Source organism: Antedon mediterranea, chromosome 2 (assembly GCF_964355755.1).
Source record: "Antedon mediterranea chromosome 2, ecAntMedi1.1, whole genome shotgun sequence".
In the NCBI taxonomy this organism is placed as follows: Eukaryota; Metazoa; Echinodermata; class Crinoidea; order Comatulida; family Antedonidae; genus Antedon; species Antedon mediterranea.
In genome coordinates, this window is record NC_092671.1 from 24,814,861 (window position 1) to 24,842,289 (window position 27,429).

The 27,429-nt window shown below is 32.6% G+C and overlaps 1 protein-coding gene across 2 annotated transcripts in view; it reads right to left on the minus strand.

Moving 5' to 3' along the window:
• The window catches only part of LOC140040762 (presequence protease, mitochondrial-like), an 85,174-nt gene that overhangs the window by 1,980 nt on the left and 55,765 nt on the right, over positions 1-27,429 (minus strand). For both annotated transcript variants that reach the window (XM_072086927.1, XM_072086928.1), the window contains 10 exons: positions 18,448-18,721; positions 15,637-15,883; positions 11,542-11,662; positions 9,205-9,281; positions 8,884-9,049; positions 4,420-4,520; positions 3,407-3,518; positions 2,286-2,449; positions 2,017-2,088; positions 1,184-1,298 (listed from right to left, as the gene is read on the minus strand). In XM_072086927.1, coding sequence (XP_071943028.1) covers positions 1,184-1,298; positions 2,017-2,088; positions 2,286-2,449; positions 3,407-3,518; positions 4,420-4,520; positions 8,884-9,049; positions 9,205-9,281; positions 11,542-11,662; positions 15,637-15,883; positions 18,448-18,721 — 1,449 coding nt within the window. The remainder of the gene's footprint in view (positions 1-1,183; positions 1,299-2,016; positions 2,089-2,285; positions 2,450-3,406; positions 3,519-4,419; positions 4,521-8,883; positions 9,050-9,204; positions 9,282-11,541; positions 11,663-15,636; positions 15,884-18,447; positions 18,722-27,429) is intronic.

Genomic DNA, 27,429 nt, shown 5'->3' on the forward strand with positions numbered 1-27,429 from the left:
TGATTTAGTTGGTGATTTAGTTGAAGTTCGGTTTATGAATTAAAATGACGTCATTTTTTTAGTTTTAGCTCGAACTACGACTAAAGTCCGGTTTAAGAATACGGGCGTTATTCTTTCTTATTCTTTCTTATTCTTATTCTTATTCTTTCTTATTCTTATTCTTTCTTATTCTTATTCTTTCTTATTCTTATTCTTTCTTATTCTTATTCTTTCTTATTCTTATTCTTTCTTATTCTTATTCTTATTCTTTCTTATTCTTATTCTTTCTTATTCTTATTCTTTCTTATTCTTATTCTTATTCTTATTCTTTCTTATTCTTATTCTTTCTTATTCTTATTCTTTCTTATTCTTATTCTTTCTTATTCTTATTCTTTCTTATTCTTTCTTATTCTTATTCTTTCTTATTCTTTCTTATTCTTATTCTTATTCTTTCTTATTCTTATTCTTTCTTATTCTTTCTTATTCTTATTCTTTCTTATTCTTATTCTTTCTTATTGCCAAAAACAAACAAACTACTACAAAGTGGCAGGAAACACAAAAGGGTAGTAAATCCCTAATGGCTAAGAGCCACTGATACCTCAATACCGAGTAGCACATTAAGATAAATATAGCATAAAAAAAAAATCTAAAAATCATTCATAAATACACAAAAACTTGCAGCAACAATCCATAATAGGTTTTGTAATACGATTAAACATTTAATAATGACAAAAAATTGACTTTTTTAGAATGATTCCAAAAATACCTTTTTTTGGCACCTTATTCAAAGTATAGTAAAGTAAAATTTTTTGTAATTTAGAAATGTTTTTAAAGTGTATGTCTGTCTAAAAAATGAATTCAGGCCCTGTCTGAGATGCTAGTGGTTCATTGACATTGTACTATCAAGCTCTTTCAATGGAATGGAAGAGAAAGCAGTGGTTTGTGTTTTCTTCAATGTGGGTAATAGTGAGCTTTCGCATTGGGATGGTAATTTAAAAGCGCGTGCCGGTTATTTTGAGACACAATCGACGATAATAATGATAAAGTTCAAAACCTAAAAAGGGGCTTATGAGGATGCTAATTTTTCTTTAAAAATCTTGATGAATCAAAGTGAATTCATGGCCTACATATACTATATAATAAAATATGTAGTGTCTTAGGGAAAGTAGACAAAAAATAATTTGCTGAAATATTAGACTCTCACCGATGAGAAGACGGATAACTTGGCTTCATCAATGTCTTGATCTAAGTAGCTAGCATCTACTGCCCATTCACAGCACTTTTTAAATGCATCCAATGTTTTCTCAGAATTAGGATCTCTAACAAATGTAAAAGAAAATGAGTATTATTTCACTTTTTTGTTTAGTTACAATGATAAATAAAAAACAATAAATCACAATCAGTCTTTTCTTTAGATGAACTATGATTTTATTTCATATATAACTATGTATTTTTATAAAAATTTAGAATAATTTTTTTATTACTTTTTTGTGACATTTAATTCAAGGAAACATATGCTATCCTGTGTAATTAGTTTGTGTGTGTATGTGTAGATGTGTGGATTTTAATCTACTGAACTCCCTGTCGAGATAATTGCTGTAGTATTTTTATACTGATTTTACAAAGATTTCTAAACAACAACAACATTCTAAGTGCATGTGTAATGTACAAGGAAACCAAACAAAAATGTTGTTATTCCTAATTTTATTCAAGGTCTCGCTTCGAAATTTTTTTATTATAATACTATTAAGGATTGGAATAATCTTTTATCAAACATTAAAGGCATAAAAACAATAAATGAATATAAACAATAAATGAATATAAACAATAAAGATTCATCTTTGTATTGTGCATAGCTAGATTGAAAGTAATGTGAATTTTGTAATTATTTAATTGTAATTTGTCTACTTTTTGTAACTGTATAAGGACTCCATTGGATAAGATGTGTCAGCTTTATGGGTTATGCTGGTATCTTGTTTGAGTCCTACATTTATAAAACAAACAAACTGATCACCAATTCCTAGTGGATTGTTATACCTGTAGGAATAAAAGGTAAAGTTTCCACTTGTACCCATCAGTGCACCACTTCCATAGGCACCTCCCTTCTCCCTATAGAAACAATAATATTCATTCTTTAAAATTTGCCCTTAATAATTATATGAACAATACTAACGCATATTTTTCATAGTCATTTGTCTGCCTTTTCACAATGGTGAATGACTTTCATTATTGGAGTAAAGTTTCATACTAAAATATTAAAAAATTATGTTGAAAGACTATTATTTTAAGTTTATGTGCACACCTACCGAATTTCGCGATGAAGAAACTTAGTTGACATAAGCCTGGCTAGAAGGCGTAATGAAGCAAAGTCTTCGTGATTGAATGGAATGCCCTCTATAGCATGGCTGATGTAGTTAACTGGAAATGGCAACTCATAGTGTAGCTTTTGTTTAGTTGTAGTAAATGGATTCTGAAAGTGAAAAACAATTTGTCAAGCAACACACACTATCTGATGTAGCAATCAAAATGTTCATATTAGTTTATTCCACAACAAATTTGATTTAGCTGGTTGATCAATTTATGTTTTCCACAGATGACGCAAAAGCGAGGTTTCTCAGAACTGTTACCAAGGTGAATGAACTCACTCATAACTAAGCCGAGTGGATCAACCAGCGAAAGCTAGAGAATGAAACATAACTTTTTCATTTATTAAAATTTATTTGTTGAATCATAACAATCCTAGAAAATACTAAGAGATCCACATGAACCTTTTCACTAACCAACATATCAGTTAGATTCACCTTATAATGTATGAAATAATCGGAACAATATCTACAGTATGTATGTTCTGCAGTAAAGTATTTTGTAAGAGCACTATGATCAAAAGACCAAAGTTCATTTATGTTTCCAAACCCAAAATTGTTTAACTACTGTACCAAGTCCAGGGACATAGATTGGGAGATGCTTAGATAGCAGCCCCAACCATGCAGACTTTTATATTTCGTTTAATATTTATTTCGTTTCATATTTAGTATAATAAATGCACTTTCTGGAGACCTAACACCCTTATTTTTCTAAGTTTTCTTAGCTTTACTCCAACCAGGGCAGACTAGTCCTGTAGACTTATAACTTTGTTTCATATTTCAATGTACAAGTGCAATTTCCAGGGACCAAACAGCCCTATTTTTCAATATTGTCTTAGCTCTGTCCCAAACATGGTAGCTTAGGTCAGCACTAGGGGAGGGGGATTGATCAAATGGGAGGGCGATCGATCAGAGGGGAGGGGGAATTCAGAAGGCAGGGGGAGTTTGCATCCCCAGACAGCAACCAGACTACGTCTGTGAAGTAAAATGCATTCTGACAACCAAATACCAGAAGTTGTGGATATTCGAAGTGTGTCCAGTTGTGTAAATGTTGAACTACTTACTTCCTGCATAAAAGAAGTTTGACCAGCACCGTCTCCTGGTAATTGTGATAAGAAACGCTCTAGATGTAGAGATGCTGTGTCCATGAATATTGGACTTGCATTTAGTGCACACCTAGAATAGAAATAGCATGATAACAAAATGTATGCATATATATTCCATTTAACTTTGTTCCTTATGTCTTTTTGTTCTTTGTAATACTGCTTTGTTCTGCTGTATCAATTTTCTTCTTGTTATCATCATAAGTTCGGAAAACCGCTGCCACATTCAATATAATGATGAGGGCCAAGACAGATGGAAAAAATATAAAATTTATAAAATATAATATTTATTTAACAAAGAGTTATAAGATTATAAAACAATGTGAAATTCATTGATTCTGACAGACCTTTTCCCATCTGCAAAATGTAACATTAAGTTGTAACAAATTATGCAGATGTGGAAAGGGTATAAATAAGTCTAAACTTGACCACAAAACATATATTTATATTAAGGGGGAAAGGAAGGACTAATCAAAATGGTACCATATCCTGATTGACTTACCTTGGAAGACCAACCTCAGTGATAGTGATCACCCCTTAAGGCCAAATTATACAGAAAATAGGTAATAGTAAGCAGAAACAAAATTAAATTAATTAGATGTTAATATTTCTTATGACCATTTACACTAAATGCAGTCAGGATAGATAACAATTCTATGTGTGACAATGGCTATGTGGTTTTCCACTTACCATTACCGCTTATCTGTGTAAATTGGCCTTAAGGGGTGAATGACCTGGGTTCAGTTCTACCATGTTACAACAAGCAAAATTTAAAAAATAATTTAAAAGATAATTATTTTAAGGTAAATGCTTACTTGTATTTGTGTATTGACAAGTAGACAGAAATGTAAAGGCAAGTAGGGATTCATCTAAAAATATATTTATCCAAATGAATTTATATATGGATGACCAAAATAAAGAAAAAATAAACAAACATGGTGGTTTGGAGTGATGCAATTGTGTGATAAACCTACCTCATATTTTCAGTACATAAGACATGACTGGCAACTTGCTGTAGTTTCTGCAGAACTGGATTTAAGTCTTTCAATTCAGCAATACTTTTCAAAAACATTACCTTTATTAAGAAGAAAAATCTTAAAACTTTTGTCAATTTGTCAAAATAAGAAATGACGACACAATAAATCTATCTTATTTTCTTTTCAGACACACATGTTCTAACGCAGAATGATATTACGAAATGTTATTAAAAAGGTTGTTGGAGCAATTTTATTTTGTACTGTTTTACAATTTTATCTTTTCCTTGTTTACATTGAAGAAAACAAAGAATCAAGAAATTGTCAGATTGAAATAGAGGAAACCATATTGAATACAATTGAAAATGATGACATTAATAAACATATTGAGCCGAACTTATTGCTAAACATAAAAGTTCTTAAAGATGTTATGTTGACACGAAAACTTGATCAAGGTGTTAGCATTTGCGACGAAAGTAAATCAGTTCTTGGTATAACATTTATTAACTAAAGTCCTAAAAATGCTGAATTGAGAAATTTAATTCACAGATAGATCTTGGGGAAAACATGGAAAACTTTAAAAAATAGCTACTTTATTTATATTAGGAAAGAATGTCAACTTTCAATATGATGAATCTGTTTCAACGGAGAATGAAAAGCATGGGGATTTGCTCCAAGGGTGGTTTGAAGACAATTTTCAAGTTTAAAAGTTTTTATGGCATTGAAATGGGAACAAATATATTGTCCCAAAGGCAAATTTATTTTTATGGTAAATGATCACAACTTTGTCAATTATGATGTTCTCTTCAAAGGATTTGTAAATAAAACAAACGAGAAAACATCCATGTTTATATCAGGAGAAGTAATAGCAAATCCCAAACCTATGCGTGAACCAAATTCGAAATATTTTATATCTCCTAAACAGTTTGGTCGCAAATATTTCCCGCCATTTTGTACACTGGATTCAGGAATTATACTTTCAATAAACGGTGCAAATAGTATTTTGAAAGAAGCATTCAAAACAACTTTTATCCCAATTGCAGATGTGTTTATTTCAATTTTAGCAGAAAAGACTGGAGTAACAGTTATTAACGATAAAAGGTTCACGCTTAGAAATTTAAATTATGATACTTGTTTATTTCATAGCTTTATTACAGCTCATGGTTTTGATACATCACTTTCAACAGCTAAATTGTGGGCGAATGTTTCCAATCCTGAATTTTTTTTAAAAAGTGTGAACATTCTGAAATGGATCTACTAATGCAGACAAACAGTTTTTTTAATGGTGATTTGTTTAATAGAAAACTTTACCTTCTTGTTAATAGTCCTGATCTTTGTAAAAATAATCAAGGAAAACTAGATGATATATTTATGATTGTGCTTATAAGTACACTCCCAATGCATGTCGGTAAACGTGATGTGATAAGACAGACATGGCCAAAAATCAAAATGTTATCGGAATGGCTATCCAATTTCTGTTTCTAATGGGGCGCCCACTAGAAAAAAATTAAGATAAAAAGTACAAAGCAATTGTCAAAAACGAACAAATTAGATATGGAGATATAATACAGGCAGATTTTATTGAAAGTTTTAAAGATTTGACACTAAAAGTTGCTTTAGGATTAAAGTGGGTATCGGAAAACTTCGCAAATGCTGAGTATATGTTTAAAGGGGATGACGATACATTTGTTAATTTTGAAAACATTATCAGTTATATACTTAATCTTAGAGCAAAAGGGAAAGCGTTAGAAAAGTTCTACATGGGTTCTGTCTTACCCTGCAGTAAAATTGTACGAAGAGAAAAATCAAAATATTACATATCTCACAAGGTGTATAGTGGGAAATATTTTCCGCCATATTGTTCTGGTGCTGGTTACATCTTATCAATTGACATCATCCGCGGAATGTATTTAAAAGCATTACAGACACCCCTTATACCAATTGATGATGCGTTTCAGGGAATTTTGGCAGAAGAAGAAGGCGTGATCCCAATGAATCATGATGGTTTTAAACGCTGGGGTGGTGATACGGATAAATGTGATCTTTTAAAGAGCATGGTTGTCCATGGTCCATATAAAACAGCAGATCAATTATTTAACGTGTGGAGCAACTTTACAGACGTGTCCATTAAATGTTAAAAGCATGAGATTGTGGGTTTGAATGCAATGCTTTTCGCATTGCTTGTATCCTTAGGCAAGACACTTTACTTATTATTACCACATATCATAAACTTAGCGGGGGTGGGTCTACCTACGTCAATTTTTCAGAGTATATTCCTTATGGCCAGGAATCGATGTGGTTATGTTTTCATGGTGCGCAATCATAAATTACGCGATTTAACGAAATCATGTTTGTGTAATCATATCTCCACAAGCATGAATCACTTTTCAACAAAATTTGGTACTCATAAATTTAAGGTCATATTTCATCATATGGAAATATAATTACGTGCGTAGCGCATATAAATATATAATATTTAACTTAAATGACATTAACCCTAATGATGATATCAATATTGAAGAAACTAAATATTACCAGATAAACGATTTTAATCTAAGTTTTAAGAACTCGATACATGCCAATCACTTCTCCATTCTAAGCCTGAACTGCCGTAGCATGGTCAACAAATTCGATGATATTTTGAATCTGATTAATTCAATAAATCACTCCTTTTCAATTATTGCCCTAGAAGAAACATGGATTTCTCCAAATTCTACAACATCACTGTACGAAATACCAAAATATACATTTATTCATAAAGATAGGATAGGACGAAGAGGAGGAGGAATTGCTCTCTATCTATCAGAAACCCTTAGTTACGAGATGCGAAATGACCTCGCTTCAATACTGACCGAAGGAGAATCTATATTTATTGATGTTAAAATAGAAAATAAAACAATATCTTGCGGAGTAATATATAGGCCCCCTGATACAAATGTACAAACTTTCAACAATCAGTTGTCAATAGTCATGCAGATGATTAACAAAGAAAATAAGCTAGCATACATTACTGGTGATATGAACTTAGATATTAGCCAACACATGAGAGACAAAAACATCGAATCCCACCTTGACAATATCCAGTCCCAGTCCTTCACTTTTCTTATTAATAAGCCCACAAGAATAACAGAAAACTCTGCTTCCATAATAGATAATATTCTCTACAATTCCCATCTAACAAATAACATAAACACTGGTATCATATATTCGGATATATCCGACCACCTTCCAATATTCTGCATAAACACATCCGAAACTCACCATTATCATAACAACGTATACTGTTATAAACGCGAAAACAAACAGTACAACATTGATCATTTTAAGCATGAACTTGCAAATCAACAATGGCAGGATGTCCTAGAATCAAATGACGCAAACAAAGCATATCAACATTTTTCCACAACTCTGCAATCATTAGTTAATATATGCTTTCCAATAAAAAAGATAAAACACAAAGCTAATAAACTTCAATCTCCTTGGATAACGGAATCAATTGCTAAGTCAATTGTTACTAGAAACAAATTATATAGCAAATACAAACGTAGACCGACAAACATAAATAAATCTAAATATACAAACTATAGAAACGTACTTACCAATATTATTAGAAAACGAAAAAAGGAATACTATTTTAATAAATTTGAAAAAAATAAAAATAATATGAAAGAAACGTGGAATGCCATTAATCAACTTTTAGGTAGGAAGAAAAAATCCAAACTGCCATCAAACCTAAAACATGTGACAGAGACATACACTAACCCAGAAACAAAATCCGATGCATTCAATTCTTACTTTATTAATATTGGGAAACAATTAGCTGACAAAATTAACCATGATAACAACCCTGCCATTGATCCAACGTCATATTTGACTGGTAACTACCTTAATTCTATGTATTTCAGACCCACAACAGAATACGAAATAATGACATACATTAATAAATTAGAAACAGATAAAACACCAGGTCACGATGATATCAGTGCTCACTATATCAAGTACAATTCCGTCTACCTTACAAAACCTATTTCACACTTAATAAACGTTTCACTCGCCACTGGCCGATTCCCTGATGAACTAAAATGTGCCAAAACTATACCTGTTTTTAAAAGTGGCGATAGGCAAAACCTTAATAATTATCAACCCATATCAATCTTACCATGTCTTTCTAAAATATATGAAAGAGTTGTCTACGACCAAACCATTTCATACCTTAATAAATACAAGATAATAAATCAATCTCAATATGGATTCCGACAAAAACATTCAACTGCACATGCTCTACTACACACACTAGAAAAAATAACATCAGCAATTGATAACCACTCATTCATTATAGGTGTTTTCCTAGATCTGTCGAAAGCTTTCGATACGATCGATCATAGAATTCTAATCAATAAAATGGAATGATTTGTTTTTTGCTGATGTTTAATTATTATATGTCGGTACAATATGAAAACTTACCTGCTTCATACCACCTAATATTTCATTGAAGTGACTAACAGGTGAAAGATGACTTTGAGCTGCAGACATTGCATAGCTATGGCCACTATTGGACAATGACATGGCTAGGTCAGATGCATTCATGCGTACCAATGTAGTAAATCGGTCTACATCTTCTAGTTTAGGTCTAGCATAAGAAGAATATAATATCTCAATCTTAACAAAATAAGTTTAATATTTTTCAGTGATTTTCTTATAATCTTTTATGGTCAAGGTGTTACTAAACATATTTATAGGTAAATAAAGCAAGTTATTTTATAATGTAATGATTTACATACTTACCTTAAAAATATATCATGCCATAATTTAAACATTTCTTCTGTATTATTATCCAAACAATAGGAGGATAGCATTATTCCCTGAAATAAACAAATTTATTTTTTTCCTAAATGTTTTATTATTAAAGAAATATCAACAAAAAAACACTGATTGTTTCACCTGGATTAAATTCTCTATTGTAGGTGAGTTGCACCTGGATTAGATGCTCCATTGTAGGTGAGTTGCACCTGGATTAGATGCTTCCATCGTAGGTCAGTTGAACCTGGATTAGATGCTCCATCGTAGGCAAGTTGCACCTGGATTCGATGCTTCATCATAGGTGAGTTGTACCTGGATTTGATGCTCCATCATCATAGGTGAGTTGCACCTTGACTGGATGCTTCATCATAGGTGAGTTGCACCTGGACTGGATGCTCTATTGTAGGTCAGTTACACCTGGATTAGATTCTCCATCGTATGCAAGTTGCACCTGGATTTGATGCTTCATCATAGGTGAGGTGAACCTGGATTTGATGCTCCATCATCATAGGTGAGTTGCAACTTGACTGGATGCTTCATCATAGGTGAGTTGTACCTGGATTTGATGCTCCATCATCATAGGTGAGTTGCACCTTGACTGGATGCTTCATCATAGGTGAGGTGAACCTGGATTGGATGCTTTATTGTAGGCAAATTTCACATGGATTAGATGCTCCATCGTAGGTAAAGTGCACCTGGATTGGATGCTCCATCGTAGGTGAGGTGAACCTGGATTGGATGCTCCATCTTAGGTGAGATGCACCTGTATTGGATGCTTCATCATAGGTGAGTTGCACCTGGATTAGATGCTTCATTGTAGGTGAGTTGCACCTGGATTGGATGCTCCATTGTAGGTCAGTTACACCTGGATTAGATTCTCCATCATAGGTGAGGTGAACCTGTATTGGATGCTTCATCATAGGTGAGTTGCACCTGGATTAGATGCTCCATTGTAGGTGAGTTGCACTTGGATTGGAGGCTTCATCGTAGGTGAGTTGCACCTGGATTGGATGCTCCATTGTAGGTCAGTTACACCTGGATTAGATTCTCCATCGTAGGTGAGTTGCACTTGGATTAGATGCTTTATCGTAGGTGAGGTGAACCTGGATTAGATGCTTTATTGTAGGCAAATTTCACCTGAATTAGATGCTCCATCATAGGTGGGGGTACCTGGATTAGATGCTCCATCGTAGATCAGTTGCACCTGGATTGGATGCTTCATCATAGGTGCGTTGCACCTGGATTGGATGCTCAATCGTAGGTCAGTTGTACCTGGATTAGATGCTCCATCGCAGGTGAGGTGCACCTGGATTGGATTCTCCATCGTAGGTGAGTTGCACTTGGATTAAATGCTCCATTGTAGGTAAGTTACACTTGGATTCGATGCTACATCGTAGGTGAGGTGAACCTAGATTGGATGAGTCATCGTAGGTGAGTTGCACTTGGATTAAATGCTCCATCGTAGGTGAGGTGCACTTGGATTAGATACTCCATCGTAGGCAAGTTGCACCTGGATTAGATGTTCTATTGTAAGTGAGTTGGACTTGGGATTAAATGCTCCATTGTAAGTGAGTTGCACCTGGATTGGATGCTCCTTGTAGGTGAGGTGTACCTGGATTGGATGCTTCATCATAAGTACAGAACTTATAAATGACTAAACAAATTGGCTTCTTAATGCTAAGGTACAGACATGAATTTTAAATATAAAATTTGGTTAATTGTACATAAATCAAATATGTGCAACATACATCATGACGAAAAAATCATGAATTTCCCTTAAAATGATAAAATACAAAATTTGGAAAAAAAAGTAGTAGTAATACCTAATGTAATAACATGTCTAGTGACTCCCTAGCAAGCAAAAATAGATGTGGGTGGGTTTACGGTGGATAATTTTTGCTGTAGCACGAAAATAAAAATCTGAAGTTGAATAAAAACACCAGAAATGTAAAATTTAAAAAAAAAGTTATTTTACCTATAGTCATCTGATAACAATTTTTTTTACCACACATATTTATTTTTCATATTATTTTTTTAATGCCTCTCTATTAACAACATTTGTGTACAAAAGAATAGAGATTTAATTGTGTATATTTGAACTATCCTCCCCGCATACAGTGCTTATTTTCAACAAGATCATGAATCATGTAAGAAAAATAAAAATCCCAAAAATTTTGAAACATAGGGGAAACTATAGTATCTATCGATAGTAACTATCAATAATTATTGGAATGCATGATCAATAGAAATTGTTTGCCCGCACCTGGCCTTTAAATTTAATAACATTCAATAGATTTAAGAAGTAATAAAACTTTTACAAACCTTCTCTACTTTGTGTATTGAGTCTGGATGTTGACAAATATGTGTATGGACACCAAGTCCACCAGTCTTAAGATCTTCTTGTTGAGATATCTCATGGAAACTCATATTGCCTGCACCCATTCTGAAAAAGTAAATACAAACAAAATGTAGTGTCACTCTATATTCATGGTGGTATAGTGTCAATGTATATTCACAATTTAGTGTCACTATTCAGTAGTTAATAGTCTACCTATTATCTACTTTATATGACGCCCTACAAAGAACAGAGCGCTAAACAATACTAGCATTGTTAATTAAAAAGAACATTTTCAAGTTGACGTTTAAATAGAGGTGCCGAATTCGCTTCTCTTAAATCAACAGGAAGCGCGTTCAGAAAAAGCTTTGTCATCAGCTTTCCGATTAGATCGATCGAAAAGTGGGGTGGAATCATTAGAGTAGCGAAGTTGACACCTGTAATTAAATGAAAGCAGATCACGGTTAAACTTAATTAAATCAAAAAGGTACAAGGAACAACAGAATAAATACATTAAAAACAAAAACAAACACATTATTGATTATTATTAATGGTGTAGTGCCAGAACCAGTTGAAGTACTGTATCTAAATGTATTATTGATGTTGTAGTGAATACCATGTACCAATGGTGTAGTGTAAGAACCAGTTGAAGTACTGTATCTAAATGTATTATTGATGTTTTAGTGAATACCATGTACCAATGGTGTAGTGTCAGAACCAGTTGAAGCACTGTATCTAAATGTATTATTGATGTTGTAGTGAATACTATGTACCAATGGTGTAGTGCCAGAACCAGTTGAAGTACTGTATCTAAATGTATTATTGATGTTGTAGTGAATACCATGTACCAATGGTGTAGTGTCAGAACCAGTTGAAGTACTGTATCTAAATGTATTATTGATGTTGTAGTGAATACCATGTACCAATGGTGTAGTGTCAGAACCAGTTGAAGTACTGTATCTAAATGTATTATTGATGTTGTAGTGAATACCATGTACCAATGGTGTAGTGTCAGAACCAGTTGAAGTACTGTATCTAAATGTATTATTGATGTTGTAGTGAATACCATGTACCAATGGTGTAGTGCCAGAACCAGTTGAAGTACTGTATCTAAATGTATTACTGATGTTGTAGTGAATACCATGTACCAATGGTGTAGTGCCAGAACCAGTTGAAGTACTGTATCTAAATGTATTATTGATGTTGTAGTGAATACCATGTACCAATGGTGTAGTGTCAGAACCAGTTGAAGTACTGTATCTAAATGTATTATTGATGTTGTAGTGAATATCATGTACCAATGGTGTAGTGTAAGAACCAGTTGAAGTACTGTATCTAAATGTATTATTGATGTTGTAGTGAATATCATGTACCAATGGTGTAGTGTCAGAACCAGTTGAAGTACTGTATCTAAATGTATTATTGATGTTGTAGTGAATACCATGTACCAATGGTGTAGTGTCAGAACCAGTTGAAGTACTGTATCTAAATGTATTATTGATGTTGTAGTGAATACCATGTACCAATGGTGTAGTGTCAGAACCAGTTGAAGTACTGTATCTAAATGTATTACTGATGTTTTAGTGAATACCATGTACCAATGGTGTAGTGTCAGAACCAGTTGAAGCACTGTATCTAAATGTATTATTGATGTTGTAGTGAATACCATGTACCAATGGTGTAGTGCCAGAACCAGTTGAAGTACTGTATCTAAATGTATTATTGATGTTGTAGTGAATACCATGTACCAATGGTGTAGTGTCAGAACCAGTTGAAGTACTGTATCTAAATGTATTATTGATGTTGTAGTGAATACCATGTACCAATGGTGTAGTGTCAGAACCAGTTGAAGTACTGTATCTAAATGTATTATTGATGTTGTAGTGAATACCATGTACCAATGGTGTAGTGCCAGAACCAGTTGAAGTACTGTATCTAAATGTATTACTGATGTTGTAGTGAATACCATGTACCAATGGTGTAGTGCCAGAACCAGTTGAAGTACTGTATCTAAATGTATTATTGATGTTGTAGTGAATACCATGTACCAATGGTGTAGTGTAAGAACCAGTTGAAGTACTGTATCTAAATGTATTATTGATGTTGTAGTGAATATCATGTACCAATGGTGTAGTGTCAGAACCAGTTGAAGTACTGTATCTAAATGTATTATTGATGTTGTAGTGAATACCATGTACCAATGGTGTAGTGTCAGAACCAGTTGAAGTACTGTATCTAAATGTATTATTGATGTTGTAGTGAATACCATGTACCAATGGTGTAGTGTCAGAACCAGTTGAAGTACTGTATCTAAATGTATTACTGATGTTTTAGTGAATACCATGTACCAATGGTGTAGTGTCAGAACCAGTTGAAGCACTGTATCTAAATGTATTATTGATGTTGTAGTGAATACCATGTACCAATGGTGTAGTGTCAGAACCAGTTGAAGCACTGTATCTAAATGTATTATTGATGTTGTAGTGAATACCATGTACCAATGGTGTAGTGCCAGAACCAGTTGAAGTACTGTATCTAAATGTATTATTGATGTTGTAGTGAATACCATGTACCAATGGTGTAGTGTCAGAACCAGTTGAAGTACTGTATCTAAATGTATTATTGATGTTGTAGTGAATATCATGTACCAATGGTGTAGTGCCAGAACCAGTTGAAGTACTGTATCTAAATGTATTATTGATGTTGTAGTGAATACCATGTACCAATGGTGTAGTGTCAGAACCAGTTGAAGTACTGTATCTAAATGTATTATTGATGTTGTAGTGAATACCATGTACCAATGGTGTAGTGTCAGAACCAGTTGAAGTACTGTACCTAAATGTATTATTGATGTTGTAGTGAATACCATGTACCAATGGTGTAGTGCCAGAACCAGTTGAAGTACTGTATCTAAATGTATTATTGATGTTGTAGTGAATACCATGTACCAATGGTGTAGTGCCAGAACCAGTTGAAGTACTGTATCTAAATGTATTATTGATGTTGTAGTGAATATCATGTACCAATGGTGTAGTGTCAGAACCAGTTGAAGTACTGTATCTAAATGTATTATTGATGTTGTAGTGAATACCATGTACCAATGGTGTAGTGTCAGAACCAGTTGAAGTACTGTATCTAAATGTATTATTGATGTTGTAGTGAATATCATGTACCAATGGTGTAGTGTAAGAACCAGTTGAAGTACTGTATCTAAATGTATTATTGATGTTGTAGTGAATACCATGTACCAATGGTGTAGTGTCAGAACCAGTTGAAGTACTGTATCTAAATGTATTATTGATGTTGTAGTGAATACTATGTACCAATGGTGTAGTGCCAGAACCAGTTGAAGTACTGTATCTAAATGTATTATTGATGTTGTAGTGAATACCATGTACCAATGGTGTAGTGCCAGAACCAGTTGAAGTACTGTATCTAAATGTATTATTGATGTTGTAGTGAATACCATGTACCAATGGTGTAGTGTCAGAACCAGTTGAAGTACTGTATCTAAATGTATTATTGATGTTGTAGTGAATACCATGTACCAATGGTGTAGTGTCAGAACCAGTTGAAGTACTGTATCTAAATGTATTATTGATGTTGTAGTGAATACCATGTACCAATGGTGTAGTGCCAGAACCAGTTGAAGTACTGTATCTAAATGTATTATTGATGTTGTAGTGAATACCATGTACCAATGGTGTAGTGTCAGAACCAGTTGAAGTACTGTATCTAAATGTATTATTGATGTTGTAGTGAATACCATGTACCAATGGTGTAGTGTCAGAACCAGTTGAAGTACTGTACCTAAATGTATTATTGATGTTGTAGTGAATACCATGTACCAATGGTGTAGTGTCAGAACCAGTTGAAGTACTGTATCTAAATGTATTATTGATGTTGTAGTGAATACCATGTACCAATGGTGTAGTGTCAGAACCATTTGAAGTACTGTATTTAAATGTATTATTAATGGTGTAGTGCCAGAACCCAGTGAAGTAATGTAGGCTAACTGTATTCTTGATACTGATGGTCATAATACATTAATGGTATATTTCCAAAAAGAACAAGGTCCATACTGTGTAATAACAGATGAGAAAAGTGGCACATATATTAAGAGGTCATTTGGTAACGTGTGCAAAGATGTGATAGCATTGAAGTAAACTACGCCATTGGTAGGTTGAATACATTGTTGTACAGATACGCCATTAAGAATCTGGTAATCAATTGTAGTCCTCATGATGTTACGATCCACATCAGAAATGGCTAGTGTTGGTAAACAAGAGGGATCATCTACTTTGCTTTGTTCACTGGCTAGCTGTATTCCTAAAAAAAAAATGTATTGTATGTCACATAGGCATGAACTGAGTAAACATAACAAATCTATTTATATTTAGTGAAATGATTGCATTTAATATTTGTTTGATTAATATCAAAGATATATATATTCTGGACAACAATTTTACCCCTCGTCGAGCTTCATTGCTTGTCAGATCCGAAAGTTCATAGTTTGTCTACAAAACATTGGCCTAGGATGACCTAAGTTCTGATATAGACAATCGGTTTGTGTCTTTAGGAGGGCCCTGCAGCATCAAAAATATGTTATGCTAGGTATTATAGTCCATAGATCTGCTCGCAGCACTCACTTGCACTTTGCACTTTCTAGTATATAAATATCAAAATCAATGCACAGTACATTGTTACTGATGGATAAATATTCCAAAAAGTCCATAAAAAACATAAAATTATATTTACAGTAGAACCTGTGTTTTACGTACAGTACCCTAATTTTACGTTCTCTGGATTTTACGTAGGCTTAAAATAACCAATGACGTCATCATTTTCTTACATTGAGGGCGCAATTTAACAACAACAAAGCACACAAAGCCACAATCATGGCTGTGTGAGGAATTCTGCTGTGTGAGACAAGCTACACATGTGCATTCCCCCTACAGCAGCGACTGTTTTTATTGATAGAAAAAGAACATTGATATTAAACGCACAGGCTGTATATACTGTACTTTTCTAGTTAGGCCTCATATCTTGCTAGGCCTGGCCTGAATAGTGACCACCTGCATGCTGTACAGGAAAGTATAGCTACGATCTCTACGTCTTTGGGGTCAATTTAAGGTCAATCTGGTCCCGTACCGTACGTAAAATGAAGGTTCTACTGTATGTACTGACAGTACCTGTGTATGATGGGATATTATAGAAAAAAAGGTACATGAGTCATCTGATAATTTAACAAAAGTCATTCAATAACTGTTATGTTGATATCATATGCCGCGCACGTCTGTTAACTTGTCTTGTAGTGTGAGGGCCTTTAGAGCATATTTTTTTTTAAACTGTGCATTATCATATGTTATGAATACACAAAATAACTAGAGAGCCACTCCGAGAGTGCATACCTCCGCCTACTGTAAAATTCTCCTACATAAGATTTTTCCGGTTAAAAAAAAAATATATATATATATTTGTGTGTGTCTTAATGCTGTTTGTGATTTACGCTAATTTCACTACAAGCATGTGTATGCGAGTTTGGTGTAATGGTTATGTAACAAGCCTTTCAATTAACCATAGCTTCAGTTGACTAACAATAGAACAGCAACGCGAAAATCAAACGAGTGAATTTGAAAAGATTAGGTTTTTTAAACTACTCGCATAAAAAAACGTGCACATTAAATCAAATTATGTTTTAAAAAATACAAATCACAAATTATAACTCTTGCCTCTTGTACAAAAATGAAGTTTTTTGGACAAGTAGTCCTCGAGAAAATGCAATTTCAGTTTACTTGTTACTTTAAGACTGCTCACCGGCTTGAACAATTCTGTCCTATCTTTTAACATTAGCAGGTCTGAAAAGTATACTCAAAAAGTGGTCCAGAATTGAGACCATGGTCCAAAATGTTCCCAAAATTTTTGATAACGATCTTGTAATTACTTTTTGAGTAATCCTGCTAGCAAACAAACAAACACACGCTACCGATTACATATACCTCCTTGGCGGAGGTAAATTAAAGTTTTGGTGGTAATAATAATAATAATATAAATAAGTAGAAAACCTATTTAAGCTTTATGACCTTTTATAAAACTCTACCACATCTAATAATAAAACAAATGATAATTAAAATATATAGTGTAGCAGTAGACTTTATTAATGATGTTTTAATGTGTGCATTAGAGTTTAGCTCCTTGGAGATGTGGCATTCTATTCATAAAGTAAATGACTTGTAAAGCTTTAACACAACCATGTAAAGAATATGCACTGCAAAGAATATGCACTGCAAAGATATCTTTGATGAAGAAAAAAGTACTGCAAACACAATTGTGTAAGCACCAAAAATCTTCCATGTTTGCTAGCTGGGTGCTAAGTAATTATCAGGAATTGCTTGTTTGACACCAGAAACAATACAATCACAGTAATATTGCAAAATTATACAAAACAATCATGTAATTATTGGGGTCCTCGTGAAGCAAATTGTAAATGTAACTGAAACATTCCTAAAGTGAGAGAAAAGAAATTTTAGCAAGATTTCAGTGGGTAATGACAGGTCCATTATTGTATCTTCTAATATTAAATAAAATGGAGAAATAATAATGTGTGACAAATGATACTAAATTAACCCATCAAATAGCAAGAAAACTTGCTTTAATGAAGATAATTCACTTAAGAATTCAGGAATGAAAAAAAGTGCTACTACCAGGTCTCATAATGATAATGATAATAGTGTTTTAAATTATGTTATGGTAAAAAAAAACATTTACTAATACTAATCAAAGAAAATACTCTATACTATACTACTTTTTAGACATCTATAACAAACATTAATATTTGGTTATAATTGTTAATAAATATGAAAATAGATAAAAAGTTTAAAATAGTTCCATACCATCTTCAAAAATCTTCTTCTTGTCTTCAACTGATAGATTACTTGAAAAATCATTAGTTTTTTTTATTTCTAGATCATCTAAGTTTTGCTGATAATCTTCTTGTGGTTTCATTACAAGCGTCAAGTGATGTGGATTATTTAAGAAATATTCCTTTACTTTCTCCTGCAACAATGCTGGATTTTCCTCAAGAGAACGCTTGAATGCTGTCACAATTTCATTTATTTTGAGTTGATCAGTGGGGTCGGAGCCATGGTTCCAACTGGGTAAAAGTGCCTAAATAATAAATTTGGAAATCTTATTTTAGATTAAAATAATATGTTAATATGGGGGGGGGGGGGGAGGGGAGAGAAACAAATTTGTTAAGAGATCATTGAATAAAAAAATGGATCCATGGTTAGTGTATGTACAGTAACCATCCAGAGTAATTCATTTTTTCGGTGAACTGTCTATGAGCTTTTATTTTTAACCTCTTTATAATACTATCTAGTTTGATGAGGTGTGTGGTATCATCACTATCACTGACATTTCAAATTATAGATGATTGTATATAGGTTCAGCTATATGACTAGCATATGTAATAAAATATTATTTTTATAAATTAAATTATATTTATTATTTTTTAAATTCTGATAATCATGCACAATTTGAAAATTTCACATAATAATGGCAGAATATATAAATAAAAAATATTCATGTTTTGCATTGAAATCGTTGACCACCGACTGTAAATAGCATGCACGTTTGGCCTACCATATTAACTATTAAACCAGAAATAATATAGTGAAACACTTCTACACCTAAATGTCTTTGAAATATTTAAATATATTCTAAGTATAGATCTGGATTACTATTACCAATGATCTAGAATGCTGTATTTTAAGAACCATGTTTTACGTCATATCTTGCAGTAACGTGCTCACGCGCAACAAACACAGAGCATCAACTTAGAAATACGTACATAGTAGTATTAGCCAACACCGGGGTTTATAAAATAAAATTGTAAATGTCACCCTCTATTTTGTTACATAGCAACGATCATTAGAATCATTTTCAGAAGTCTCAGAAGTCTATTGATACTATACTTATTATTTTTTAGACCCGCTATATATACTTTGTACAAAATTAAAGTATTTTGAAATAAAACTAAAGCAATGATTGATCATGTGGGGATGACCTTTTGATCTAAAACTCCAGATATGATGTTGGTATTTTTTACACCCTGTCCCTGCAGTTGTTTGATTTTACGTTTCACACCATGGAGTGTCTCCAGAGTTTTGCTTTTAGTGTGAAAGGGGTAAAATTGTCTTTGTGGAATATGCCATTGTGTCACATATTTTTTTTTTTTATTATTTACCTGAAATAAATGTAAGTTAATTTAAAAATTCAACCGGAAGCACATTGTCTGTCTCGGTTTTGATTAAATTTAACTATTTATTTTGTCTTTTTGCAAGTGAAATCATTGTCTTGTTTTTGTTTTTAATAAAACTGCAAAATTTCCTATTAAAAATCTTTTTTTTTTATTAATCTTCATTTTTGTACATATTGGACAAATTCAGCATAAAAGTTTATCAAAAATGTTTATATTATGGTAGGATACTAATAAATCTGCCCTGAAAGTCCTTTTCAAAAATCTATCACTTAATTAAAATCTATATGTAAAACAATAAATGTATGAAGTATTGACTTTATGGATATTGACCCCAATAGTTTGTCGTCAACATGTTTACTCTACTCGTGTCTTTCCCTACTACTTAATTATACCATTACTTCCCCCTTTTTATCCAGTCGGCTTATACAATTATGTCTAGTTATTCAACAATTACCATCTCCCTGTCTCAACTGTATCCATAGATAAAATGTATTCTAAACTGTGTATAATGATATCAACATCTTAATAATGATTAATAATTGAATAAAAAGGAGATTAATTGATAGTTTCCTTAAATGGTATCAGACAGTGCAATACTTTATGTTAAACAAGTTTTTTCAATATTTTTTATAAGTAAACAATAATATCATGTTTACTGTTTTTGAGTGAAATACCTATTTGCTGCCAAAGTTTTTCAAGGTGAATAGTAGTTTTAATATACTCTATTGGGATCAACACTATTAGTTAGCACATCCTTAATTTAAATGTTTACACGGAGAAGGGAAAATTAATTTTCTGTGACCAACAGAAATTGCTGAAAAAAGGGTTATTTTATGAGAGAAGTCGACAAACATAAAAATAGTCTAGAAATCTTCAATCTTGTGATTAAAAAAATATATATAAAAAAAAACAGACTTTTTAAAACTTAAACATTACCTTAAATATTAATACTGTTAGCGTGGTAATTGTAACCTTCTTTTTGTCAAATCACTAATTAGAGAAACTTAGTGTTTTTACTAAAGGCCAATTAACAGTATCGTTTTTTAAAAAAGGTTTTAAATTAAAATCTGTATTTTTAAAGAATAAAAGTAACACAAATGTTTGTGCAAATGAGAGGAAAAGATACTTTTAAAAAGTTAAATATAAATTAATATAAATAGCAACCATTGAAAGTAAATGACATAATAATAATTACAAAGTCTTTCGCATTCTAAATTATGATTCAATAATAAATGGTGTTGAGGGAGTCTGGGAGGGAGGGGATATAGCCATCTTTGCATCCTGCATTACAACAGTATCTATAGATGGAACCGTCTAATCATATTAAGAAGACATGTCAACGGGTCTAGTAATGTAATATTGAGTATTTTTAAACTTTAAAGATATGTGAAGCATAAAACTTGTATATAATCACTTAAGTAGAGGTTTGTGACTAAATTAGTATTTTATGAATTAAGGATTTATAACTGTTTTCATATTAAACTATTATAGTCTCATTCAAATTCAATCATTTTAATGAACATCCGGAAACAAAAATGAAATTTAAATGTTTTTTAAGCATGTTATAAAATGTCACAAACATTAATGAAAGCAAATCGAATTTAAAACATATTTTGTATAGTACAGTACAATGAAATAAAGAGTATTTTTTTATGTTTATTTTTTTGGAAGATAATTCTAAAGCAACAGCAATTTTCTACCTTTCATTTAAAGATGTATTGTCCCCTAAACACATGAAAAATGAAAATTATTATAATCAGACTTGGAATAGGCCATTTTGTAGTTTTAACAATGTAAATAAAAAAAAATATTGTTTTCACTTATAAAATGACAAAATAAATGGTTAATTCAACTATTTGACTATTTTTTGCTTTAAATTACGGTTTTTTCAGGTAAATAATTTTTTTTTACTGATCTAATTTTTCGTCAAAGTGAATAACTATTTTGTGACATTAAAATGGCACATTCAACAGAAGGACACTACATCTTTAAAAGTTGCATATTTTATTTATCCCATATAACAGAAGTTGTCCAAGACTACTAAAGTTATATAAGGATCGGAAGAGTAAAATATTATCTGTTTGACAATTATGGTAGTACTGTATATGAACAAGAAACATACATGTATTGGCTTTAAAAAATGTCACATTCTGATACCTGTATCATGTCAATCAATTTGGATGTTGTGTATACTAGATCCTATTCACATGTGTATCACATTCCATAGAAATGTCGACACTCGAAACTGGTTTGCAATGCAAAATCGTGTGTGAACGCTAACCTAATTGATCACAATTGTTACCCACTGCAATTTGATCTTAAAATCTTTATTTGATCACCACAGAATTGGATTGCAATGAACTGGGTCTCAAATAAGATCTTAAATGCTACAGTATTTATATGCAGTAAAATGACTACCACCAACAGCCAACAATGTCATGTCAGGACAATTTTGTCAGTGTTTATTACCTCCGCCAAGGAAGTTATGTTTTCACCCCTGTATGTTTGTGTGTGTGTGTGTGTCTGTGAACAGCCTGGAGGCCACAGTTTTTATCCGATTCTCACCAAACTTAGCCACAATGATCAATGACTCATCATATAATTGTGGTTAAATTTTGAATGGTCAGGGTCAAAGATCAAGGTCCACAAAAAAAAGAAATAAAAAAAAAAAAACAATAAAAAAAAAAAACCTCAGTTGGATTTGAACCAGCGATCTCAACTGTGAGAGGCTGGATACATACCCATTACACCAAACTCTCATACACAACTCTGTAGTGTGCAGTTAGCCTATTTACACTTAGAACTAATAAAAAAAAAATGTTTTTAATATATATTTTCCCGGGACATTTTATGTAGGGGAATTTTACAGTAGGCGGAGGTTTGTACTCTCGGAGTACCCTCTAGTCTTTTAATATTATATAGGCTTGTACTGTACATCATAAGATTGGTTCCCACTAGGACGCAACACAAGGATGTAAGCGCACCACAAGTAATTTGACTAATCATGATGCGATGGACCATCCAAACTGTCGCTTACGATTGGTCAATTGTCATTGCATTGGGTCCGAGTGGGAAACAAGGTTAAAGATACATGTGCTTAAACATATAAACATTCTTTTTAGCCTTTTTCCTGTTATTGTTGTTTGTAATATTGGTTTTTTTTTCTTCAAAATATATTAAAAATTCAAAGAAACTTTGGTATTGATTTTTCATATCAATAATAAATCTTAATAAAATATAAATTTATCTAAATGAAATCAAATTGAGAGGAATTATAATGACATCACTACAGTACACTGATTCAATAAGACAAAATCATGTCAGATAAGAAAAAACCGCAGACGTGCAATGCCAGTCACATCACAAACACACACAAATTAAATAAAAGTTTTGTGTTTTAGTGAAGTCACCGTCTATATAACAAGAGGGAGGGAGTGAGTGGCCAAGCGGTTAATACCGTGGAACTGTACATAGCCATAACATTGGCAAGGGTTTAAGGCTAACTGGCTCCACGATTGTGGTGGTAGTAAACAGGGTTACGTTAGGTGGTTAAAATCCGTACCGAATGTATGGACCAACTTCATATACCATCGAGTAAAAAAAGTATCGTGAGATTTACCCAATTTTGCCCTTACATCTATATTATAAGTGAGAGAGTTTGTCTGTCTGTCTGTTTGTTTGTTTGTTTGTTTGTTCGTTATACAAATTTTTGTTACTGCACATAATCTTACATATGGGGTATCAAAATGACCGCTATTGTACCGGGAATGTTCTAAGCTATATTTCAACATCATCCGCCACCTAGGATCCAAGTTAGGGACCAAAATGTGGTCAAAACCCCCACTTTCGATGTTTGTTCGTTATACAAATTTCTGTTTCTGCACGTAACCATACGTATGGGGTATCAAAATGATGGCATTAAAAAAAATTCCCCCGACTCCTGGGGTTTTTGTGGGAGGGGTGGGGGCGGGGGGTGGTGTGGTGGTTTGTGATGTCATTTTTTGCTAGGGCTCGGGGGTTGTAGGCTATCGAATTGTAAAATTATACTACAAAAGTTTGACAGTATTTTAATTATCCTCAGCAAGGCGTTTGGGGAAATATAGATATAGATATAGATATTTTATTCATTAACCAATATGACACCTATTCAATTACACATTTAGCAAAGTACTTTAACCATATCCAGCTATGTATCGGTCTCTTGGATTGTCTCATTACAGATATCCATACCTGTGTGAACATACACATGTTGTTTACTGTTACTGTGTTCAACTACATCACCAATCCTCCAAGGAAAAAACGTCAATTGTGGGAGTTTGGGTTCAGGGGATAGTGGGGATTTCGCTTACACCAGAATTGTGGTTGGAAAATGTATTTAATAATCCCTGGGAAGCGGATGGGAGTTTGGGGTGGGGATGTAGGCCTATCACCATGACAGAAACTGTATTTGGAATGTTTTAAACTACATTTGGAAACTGCCACTGAGGGATTATGGGTTGGGAGTGATAACATAATTTGTACTGGAACCGGCTTCAACACATCACCCAGTGTATTAGGGGGGGGGGGGGGGGAGAGCGAAAATACTAGCGTAATGAAGTAGCCTATATGATTGTATTGTACTAGAAAAAGTTACTAAATTTGAACTGTCCAGGGGAGGAGTTAAGGTTTGTTGATGGTGGCTGGGGTGGTGAAAGGAGAAAGAAGGCTGGGGTACCGCAGTATCTAAATTACATATTTTAATTATCAGCCAATATGACACCTATTCATTTACACAATTTACAACGTACATCAACCATTATTAGACCCATCGTAGCTATGCATATTCCTCTCAATTCGAAGCTTAGGTTGAATTGAATTTGTCCATCACTGGGAAGAATTTGTTTTTAAGAAAGAGTCTCGGGTATTATTGAAGAGGGGTGGAGGTTGGTGAGTATACACAGATACTGGCGTCGGGTGTTATGTACTGAGAAGACTGTAAACTAATTTTGACACCCGCCCTGGGGCGGGTATAATTGCTAGTAAATTTATATATAGATACCCTCTATTGAACTTCATGTGACCCACAATCATCCAATCAAATGACCAGAATATATTTAGGTATGTTATAAACAAATAAAGATGTATTGTCCCCCAAAAACATGACCAGACAATATAAGTATTTTTTTGCTTTTAAATTACATTTTTTTCCGATAATAACTTTTTTTTTATCCAGTTTTTGGTCAAAGTAAATAACTACTACGTGACATTAAAATGACATATTCAACAACAAATTTGGGGAAAAAAATGTTTAGGGAGACAATATATCGTTAAGAAAATAAATAAGTAGAATATACAACCTCAAAATAATACACCCCTTGAACGTATTTCCAAAACCCATTTTTATATGTATTCAAGCAATTCTAATGACACTTGGGACAAATCGAAAACAAACTTACCATTAAATCAAAACTGCTGTAATTTATTAGACAATTTTAATAAAGACAAGTCACCTGGTGGCCTACTTAATTTGATCATATAACAGATAAAATAAGAATTAAAACAACATCTGATTTACTAATGACTGCCCACTCATATAATTACATTTAATTAATCAGCTCTTAAAATTGTCAAAATTTGTTTGATATCCATCAATTGTCATTGTAGGTAAAAATAGATGAAAATTTCTTTCATAAACTGATACAAATAATTCACTATTAACTAAATCAATTTCATGTTTACAGATTTGCCAAGACTAACACCCACACCAAAATATGTCCTAGTTTTAAGGATGTTGTGTTATAATAAGTTCAATAAAGAATTTTTAAAACAAAAATCATCATAATGTAGACACTAATTTGTTCTTGAGCTATAGAATTACTTATTTTTCCAAAATAAAAGATGAATGAATGAATTGTAAAGAAAACAAAATTAAAATGAATATACTGTATATAGATATATAAATTTGTTTTAACTCCAGCAGAAATGGATTCATAAACAAAATTACACAGAAGAATCAATCTTAAAAACAGTTTGAACGATTCCAATTTATACTGGTTGCTAAAAAAAAACGTTTTACGGTTTATGTGGAGCAATTGTTAGCTGTGGAAAGCAAAACGTCTCAATTTGACCTAAACTTAACACTGGGTCGAGATGAGGTGAACTGCCACTGAAACACAAGCCAACAAACACTTCATCAACAACAAACTTTGCATGAAATAATAAAATCGCAGCAACTTCTCTAGATGATCAGCATCACAGACACTAATCAATAGTAATGTCAATTTAATAATAATTTCAATTCTATCAACAACAAATGTGATATCGCGATTTTAATGTGAATCTTTGTATAGCCACATGCACTGCTGGTTGTGCCTATAAGCAAAAGAGTATATGGATGTGTTTTATGGAAAAGTTAATGTAATTTGATTAATTTACACTCAACGAGTTCCTGTACCAAGTTGTATTCAGTACAAATTATCATATTTTTTTTGCAGCTGTGTGGATACTGTAGTTCTAAATGGAACAGGTGTACACACAATAATGATTATTATTAATGAAATTATTTCAACCTTACCACCTATCAATATATTAAACATTGCTCAAATTTCATGTTCACAACCATTGATGCTAAACATTAATATTAAAGTGGAACATGTTTATTTATTAATGTCTTCTCAACGCACAAAATGTTATCTCAGGGTTAAAATGTTATACTACGTGACAGTGTACACTTTAAATACCAAAACATAATTTTGATTCAGGATTAGAGGAACTGCTACCGTCAGTTTTTCCCAAGGAACTATCATTTTTAGTACTTAAAATATAATATATTATATTAATTGATTTAACATAAAAACAAAGCAAAGATCACAATAGCTAGTATTATCTGTAGGCCTAAACAAACATTCTTTTCAAAAGTTTTTATTTCTAAACTACATCATAGTTATTTTATCATGTTTGTAATATACAAACTTATGATAGATCTATAGGCAAACATTTACATTGCAGACTGAAATAAATACCAAACATCTATCGATCAATCAATTTTAATGAAATTGTATTTTTTTTAAAAAAAGATTTGTTAAGCATTAGGAAAGTAATACGTGAACCTAAAAGCTACCAAAGCTAGAAATATTCTGAATCTTTAAGCTGGTTCCCACTTGGACACAACATGGATGTAAAGTGCGTCACAAGTAATTTGCAATGGATCATCAAAACTGTCACTTGTGATTTATAAACTCACTTGTGTTGTGTGCTATGACATTGCACTGCATCCAAGTCATTATTGTAAAACCCTAAATTCTCAATCACATATTGCCTAGCAGTGAGATACTAGAGGGCTAATATCATTCATAATCAATTATTTGTTTCATTTGTTATTGAATTATTATTACAGACATTTAATGTTGCTTTTCCAATTTTTAAAAATATATCATGTATTAGTACTGCATCAAATTTGTCAATATTGATTTAATTCTACAAATTAAAAAATGGATACTTATGCCGTTTATTAGTATACAAATAATGAATGTTTAATGAGTTGGACGGTGAGTATGTTTCACAAGTTGAAAAATTGACGGCTCTATTTTTAATGAGGCAGGGCCGAGTAGAAAATAGTGTAGAAGTGTCCATT